The sequence below is a fragment of the Heteronotia binoei genome, chromosome 8 (assembly GCF_032191835.1).
Source record: "Heteronotia binoei isolate CCM8104 ecotype False Entrance Well chromosome 8, APGP_CSIRO_Hbin_v1, whole genome shotgun sequence".
NCBI lineage: Eukaryota > Metazoa > Chordata > Lepidosauria > Squamata > Gekkonidae > Heteronotia > Heteronotia binoei.
This window is the reverse complement of record NC_083230.1, coordinates 8,484,300-8,491,853: the sequence shown is the minus strand read 5'-3', so window position 1 is coordinate 8,491,853 and position 7,554 is coordinate 8,484,300. Positions and strand designations below refer to the sequence as shown.

The 7,554-nt window shown below is 43.5% G+C and overlaps 1 protein-coding gene across 3 annotated transcripts in view; it reads right to left on the bottom strand.

Annotated features, from left to right (window-relative positions):
- Positions 1-781: 781 nt before the first annotated feature.
- PIK3CG (phosphatidylinositol-4,5-bisphosphate 3-kinase catalytic subunit gamma) overlaps positions 782-7,554 on the bottom strand; it is a 53,033-nt gene continuing 46,260 nt past the window's right edge. For all 3 annotated transcript variants that reach the window (XM_060244722.1, XM_060244723.1, XM_060244721.1), the window contains 3 exons: positions 6,420-6,531; positions 3,833-3,990; positions 782-1,302 (listed from right to left, as the gene is read on the bottom strand). In XM_060244722.1, coding sequence (XP_060100705.1) covers positions 1,021-1,302; positions 3,833-3,990; positions 6,420-6,531 — 552 coding nt within the window. In that variant the 3' untranslated portion in view covers positions 782-1,020. The remainder of the gene's footprint in view (positions 1,303-3,832; positions 3,991-6,419; positions 6,532-7,554) is intronic.

Sequence of the window (7,554 nt, the reverse complement as noted above, 5' to 3'; positions counted from 1 at the left end):
AGATCAGCCCAAAGGAGAAGTGGGGTGAGGTTTGAAATGGAGCGTGGTTAAGGGAAGGGAAGGCACCCCAAGCATCATGATGGACATCTACTCCCTCCACTACCAGAGGTATTTGTCCTTAAATCGGTTGAGCAGAGAAAGGATGATGCTGTTACAAGTCTTCCTGTTTCCAGGCTTCCTACATGTATCTGGTTGGCCACTGCATGAATAGAAGGCTGAACTAGATGTACCCTGGATCTGATCCAGTATGGCTCTTCTTATGTTCTGAATTTTGCTACTATTACAAAACAAAGAGATAGTATTTAGAAGTACTAAGAGAGTACAATTTACTACTGCAACAAAAATAGCTCTTAAGGAAGAAAACAGAATGCTCTGCTTTTAACATTATTCTGAACAGTAACGTCTCAGAAGGCCAGATCCCGCCAAATGGCTTTTCTTTCCCCTCTAAACATCAACAGTAAGTTAATTACCTGACTTAGACTTATTCAAAAAGGAGTGGAAGAAATTCAAAGGATATATGGAGAAAGAGTGGGACATAAAAAGATACTGGACAATTTTTTAGTAGTAACTAAAAGTATTATATTTTGATAGATTAGTGGTACCTTTAGAATTGAATTCAAATTTATAACTTTGGGGAAGTCAATATTGGAGGGAGGGGGGGGGTGAAATATCATATGGTTTAGTATAAGAAAAAGATAATTAAATATTGTAACCATGTGTTATTAATAAATTGTTAAAACACAACAGTAAGTTAATTACCAAAAATATGAAGTAGCGCTTCGGAAGTTCCACATCGTATTTAATGACGATTAAGGGCAGCAGGAAAAATGCAAGGATCAGTAGAACTTTGTTTGCATTAAATAAATTATCCCTGTGTAGAGCCAGCGGCTACCAAAATGAGATTCTGTAAGAAGACATGTTGTTTCTAAGAAAGCAAAAAAAAAAAAAAGCCCTCAGAAGCCTGAGTTGAAAAATTATGAGCCCTCAAAAGCTCGTAGTCCTCTTGTTTACACAGCGCCCTCAGGCAGAATGTTTTTCGACCCCTTGTTTGATTCCCAGCACCAGGTGTAGAAACCAGTTGAACTGCACCGTCCAACCTTTGTCCCTACAAACTTCTATCTGGTCGAGGAAATATCTTTTAGCATCGTCATCGTTTTTCCCCACTGTCAGGGCATCGCGGATGTATTCAATATCTTCTTTGCTAGTTAGCTGAGGCATGCCAGTCATTAGCATCATAGCAAACAGGATGATGAGGAGGCTCGTGTGATTCCGAAGTGCCAGGTAAGCCCTGACACAGATAGCCTATAAAAAGGGGAGGAAAGTTCTCATATTAGTATGACTGTGAATCGAAGGGCTCAGAAATGCCGCTGAGTTCCAAATGAAGACTCCCCTTTATGTCATCCAGTTGTTGGATGAAGACGACGCTGATGTGAGTTCTTCCACACTAATGAACTTTCAGACATAATGCCCTCTCCAGGCATTATGTTTCTGGCACTCATGTACTGGAAAAGCACAGTACACACTTCTGTTTCTAATGAAAAACGGCAATGCGTGCATTTTGCAGCTTCAGTATGCATAACTGTGTACTGATAGAGCATAATGTGGCTGGAAAACACACAAAACAGCATCTCAGAAACTTTTCCACATTTATTTCTATAGCAAGAAACATGGTAAAGTTGAAGACAGTTCTGGATAAGTTCGAGGGAACGAGCTCTATTCATGCAGAGTGCCGTCTAAGGTTCTTGGCCAATTCTATTATCCTGAGTTTATTATTTACTTAATTTATACTCCTGACATAACTGTGAATACTGCCTCATTTCTGTACTGGGCCAAAAAGATTCGTCAAGACAAGGAACAGTCTTGTTGTTTCATTTAACTGTGATTTTATGTAACTGTGTTTTAATCCTGATGTACAGTATCTTAACCTATTTATTGTTTCTTAACCCATTGTTTCCTAACCTGTTTTTATATGCCATTTAAGGTTGATTGATTGATTGATTGATTATACGCTGACTTTCTCCCCAGAGGAGATCCACAGTGGTTCACATCATTCTCCTCTCCTCCATTTTATACTCAGGGACAAACCCTATGAGGTAGGTTAGGCTAAGAATGTGTGACTGACCCAAAGTCGCCTAACTAATGAACTATTTGCGGGATATAAGTGCATCTACTCCTTTATTACAACTGTGCACTGCTCATGAGGTTTAGTGGTACAGGCATGCACTGTTTCCAGGAAGATTATTTGCCATTTCTGATCTCGCTGAGGAATTTGTGATTATTTTTATATATATTTATATATAAATATATGTATGTATATACGTATACAAACTCAGGCCTCAAATTCAGCAGGAGCGCAGCTCCTGAACCTTTCTGACAGTTCCCCCTCTTCCTCCCCACCTACCTTGTCCATTGAATAGTAGGTGCAGTTGCATAACAATCCCTGGATTAGGAGAGTGGGCAGCCAGCCAGCCACCAGGGGCTTTGCCACACCCCTAGCAGTCCTCATTAACCTCTGGAGAAGCCCGCATCGCCCTTTCTCCACTTCTTATGTGCTTTTGGGCTTGCTGGCCTTTTGACCGGGGGGGGGGGTGGCCTAGGAGAGCCCCAGGCGAGCGAGGCCTGCTTGGGCTGGCTGGATCTCTAGCCAGCCCAAGCAGGCCTCGCTCACCCAGGGCTCTCCTTTCTTGCATCAGGTTGCTTTAAGCTGAGGGGAGCATATGTTAATGAGTTATGATAATGAGCTCCACCTCCTATTTTTCTACAAAACAACCCCTATGTATATATACACATACACACAACTAAGTGCTTAAAGAAAAATTATTGCAGTTACTGAATGGAAACTCCCAGGACACCGGAAGCAGTCAGAATTTCAGCGTCCCCATGTAGAGCTTTTCAAGACAGATTTCCACACCATTTTAAGTCCTGAATTCAATCTCAAAAACATGAAAATTATCTATCATTGCACCTGTTTACAAACATTCACAGCATATATATGTCCCTGGGAAAATGAGCTAAAGCGCTCAAAGAAAACTCGCACAGGTGACATGTCCACATGTTGACTGACTGCAGGCCAGCCCTGGGCCAGTATCAACATCCCTGAGGTAGGGAAGCTGTCAGGCTCCAGGGCTTTGGGCAGGGCCCACTGGTACTGACCATGCACCTCCCTGCTGCCCAACGCCCTTCCCCAACCACCTGCTTTCATGCACTCTGTCATTTGTGATCCCAGCCGCATTCACTGCCAAACATTGTCAGCGAATGGGCAAATGGGCAGGGCAGGCATCTGTGAGTGCAGATGAGAAAAGAATGCAGAGGCCTGCGGACCAGTGGGCAGGAAAGAATGCTTGAAAAGCAGAGTTGCTGATCAGGGGAAAGGAGCATACGAGTAGATGAATCCTCTGCTTGCTCCATACAGAACAGGAAATTGTGCGGAGGCAATGCACTTGTGCCCACTCTTTCTCCCCAAGCAGTCAGCCATCAAGCAGGTGCATTGTTTGCACAGGGCTAGAGTGTGCCAGGATTCAGAGTTAGCAAAGGAATATTCACCCCATGTGGCATCAGGTGAGGTGTGGAGTCTTGCTGCTGTGAGATAACCTGCTATTATCTTTTTTTTAAAAAAAGACATCAGACAGAGAGAAGTGCACAGCCTTCAGAGAACTCATTCTTTCATCATTTCCTTTCTCCATCATCTTGTGTCTATTAGATTAAATGTTAGCAAGCACAGTTCATATTTACTTAGTTTAACAAACTGGGATGGTAACGTGTATCTCTTTTGAGTCCACTGCGCTTCGTTCCTAAAAGATCATCCCCGCTTGCTTGCATTATGCTTCTTTACCTGAAAATTTTGAAAGTGGGGGCTTGTTTTCTTCCCAGAGGATCCCATGACAAAAAGAAAATCCGGAGTCAACACAAATGGAACTCTTTCCTTATTAATTCCAAGGAAGCTTTTGTAATTTCCAAGAATATGGCCAAAATCGATATGAAAGAGATTACCTTATGAAAAAGAAATTGGTATTACAAAACTGACTCATTAAAAATTCTTTGGGCTGAATAGAATTTCCACCAGTACATCTAATATGGCTTCCTACAAAACCTTAACCATCTTCAACCTCTCTTCTATATTTACCTTTCTAATAAAGTGGCTCTCTACTTTTGTCATGATTTACTTTTCTGTAACATAATAATTGCACTCTGCAGATTTTGCTCCTGTTTTGTGTTTGTAAGGATCTTTGAGGGTAAGGTTAGACCTCACATTCTAAGAGGTGACAGAAGACATCTGTAGCAGCTGTACTGCTCTATAAACAGACATATATATTATTCTCTCTGGAGAAGAGCTCCAGAAAAAAATGGACTAATCCAAGCTTGTATGGAGAAAAAAGCTAGCTATGAGATTCACCTCTAGTAACCATAAGCTCAACAACATACTTCACTTACCCAAGCCATGGAGCAGTTTTGTATTTTAACTGGAGGTCATCCACCAGGGTGACCAGCACTGTCTCTGTCCTAGAACCTCACCAGTCCGGCTTTCGCCCAGGTCATGGGACGAAGACGGTGCTGGTTGCCCTGGTGGATGACCTCCAGTAGCATCTGGATTGAGGCGGCTCAGCAGTACTGATGTTGTTGATCCTATTGCCGGTGTTCGATAAAGTCAACCATCAGTTGCTGACCTGCCTTCTCGCCGACACAGGGATTCAGGGGATGGCCTTGCAATGGCTTTCCTCCTTCCTAGATGGTCGGGGACAAAGGGTGGCGATTGGGGGTGAACTGTCCCAGAGGCACGCACTTGAGTGCGGGGTGCCTCAGGGGGCAGTGCTCTCCCCGATGTTGTTCAACATCTATATGTGCCCCCTTGCCCAGAGGTATGGGTTGGGTTGTCACCAGTACACTGAAGACACCCAGCTCTATCTACTGATGGACGGACGGCCTGACTGTGTCCCAGAAAATCTGGACCTGGCACTACAAGCTGTGGCCGGATGGCTTAGGCTGAGTAGACTGAAGCTCAATCCAGCGAAGACAGAGGTCCTTTGCCTGAGTTGCGGTGGTCTGAGTAGGGAAATTCCCCCACCGGCACTTGATGGTGCGCCACTAACAATGGCACACAAGGTCAAGAGCTTGGGGGTACTACTGGAGCCTGCCTTGACAATGGAGGCCCAAATAGCAGCCACTGCTAAATCCGCTTTTTTCCATCTTAGGAGGGCAAGGCAGTTGGTCCTCTTCCTGGAGCACGGCGACCTGGCAACAGTGATCCATGCAATGGTCACCTCAAGGCTGGACTACTGTAATGCCCTCTACATGGGGCTGCCCTTGTGCCGAACCTGGAAGCTGTAGCTATTGTAGAACGTGGCTGCCAGGCTGTTATTGGGGCTTCCCAGGTGGGAGCACATTCAGCCAGGACTGCGGGAACTGTACTGGCTGCCAATAGTATACCAGATTTGTTACAAGGTGCTGGTTATCACCTTTAAAGCCCTATATGGTCTAGGACCTGCCTACCTTAGGGACCATCTTTCCCCATATGTTCCCCAGAGGGTACTCAGATCAGGATCACAAAATCTCCTAGTAATCCCCAGGCCGAAGGAGGCCAAATTAAAAACCACCAGAAACAGGGCCTTCTTGATTGCAGCCCCCTGCTGGTGGAATCAACTGCCAGAGGAAGTGAGGGCCTTGCGGAACCTTGCGCAGTTCCGCAGGGCCTGCAAGACTGTTCTCTTCCGGCTGGCGTTTAACTGACACAGCGCCTATATTTCAGGGAATTGAAAGATATGCCGTCGCCACTGAAATAGCACCAAACTAATATCCTGTTCTTAACTGTTTTAACTATTGAATATTTTGTTTTACTGTTGAATGTGTCATTTTAATTCTTATTGATTTTAACTGTCTGTTGGGATTTTATGCTGTGAGCCGCCCTGAGCCTGCTTCGGTGGGAAGGGCAGGATATAAATCAAATCAAATCAAAATAAATAAAAATAAGGTGAAGCAGGAACATATAAAAATGTAATGAGCCTTTTTTTTTTTTTGGCAGACTGCCTAATTCAACAGGAGAGGGGCAATGCAGGAGCTGATAAGTCTGTTTTGTATATCAATCTGAACTAACAAAGCAGAATCTCATACTGAAGGCATAAAATTCTGTCCCTTGCCAAGTAGCAGAATGAAAAAAGACACTGCTAAACTGTAGAGAAACACAATACAGAATATCATGCAGAAATGATCCAGTGACAATGAAATACATTGCACTGATAGCCAAGTTCAGTCTTAATGCTGTGCTCTAACTTGATTTAAGATGCAGTATTTTAAACAAGAGTTCCAAGAAAGTGGAGAGCAAAGACACAGACATATTAAGGAGTAACTGGAGAAAGAAAGACTTAACCCCCAAACCTGATTTTAACTGAAACATCTGCTGCAGATGAAAACATCAACATACTCACCTGACTCTGTAATCATTATATTGTCATTGTGCCTGTCTCCAATTCCAAGTACAAAGGTTGCCACGCAGTAACCAGCACAAGAGTACACAAATCTCTCCACTGCTGTCTGAAACTAATAATTTAAAGAAAGCAGCTATAGGAAAGAGGGTCGACATGGCGGGGAGTTCAAAATCCACTTGACTTCCTTGGGAATTTCCAAGATACACTGAGCTTTAATGCTGAGTTGCATCCATTCAAGCGCGTAACTTTTTAAAAAACCACACATCAACAGTTACATAAAGCTTTTGTTTTCAAAAGACCCCCATCCCACCTTGAAGATTTAATGGTGGCTGCTGTGACTGTTTTAGGAGAGATCAAACAGGATGGAGAGGTTAACAGAACATCTTCCAAAAGACAATGGGAAGTCGTTACCACTTTCCAAATCAGACTCAAATCAATCCAGTTTTAAACAGACTATAAAACACAAGTTTACTACAACAATTGGTTTCCATTCTGTGTTCAGTTACATTTTCATATGTGTGTGTAAGCCACTTCTGAACCTAGAAATGTCCATAAAATATTTTAAGTAAATAAATGGAAAAGCCCATAGCCCAGTACTACAGCACATGTTTTGAATGCAGAAAGTCCCAAGTTCAACCCTTGACTAGGAAATACCCCTGGCCTGACACTCAGGAGAGCTGCCACCAGTCAGAGTAAACAAGGTAGGGCCAGATTAACCCTGATCTGGCTAGCCCAAGCTAGCCTTATTGTCAGGCTATGTTTCATTGAAGTTGCATTTGCTTTCTGAATTTATTCATTACTGCTTACTAACCTGAATGCTTAATAAATCTTTATGCTACTAACGAAAGTGCCCGCATAGCACAAGGGGGGGAGGGGGGGAGAACATTTGTTACCAAAGTTCTAAGAAGCCAGGCGAGCCTTTGAAGTGCAGAATGCTCAGCCAGCTTCCCAGGCGCCTCCTGGACGGAGCAAGGCCATCACCGGGAGGGGGATGTAACCATCGCTGGGAAAGATAAGCGGGCATGTGAAAGTGTTACTTGCGGGGACATACTGTAGTTTTATTATGGGAAGTAGTTTAAAGCACCAATCCTTTGAAGTGTATCCATAAATGCCAATGGTTCAAGCTATGTGTTAT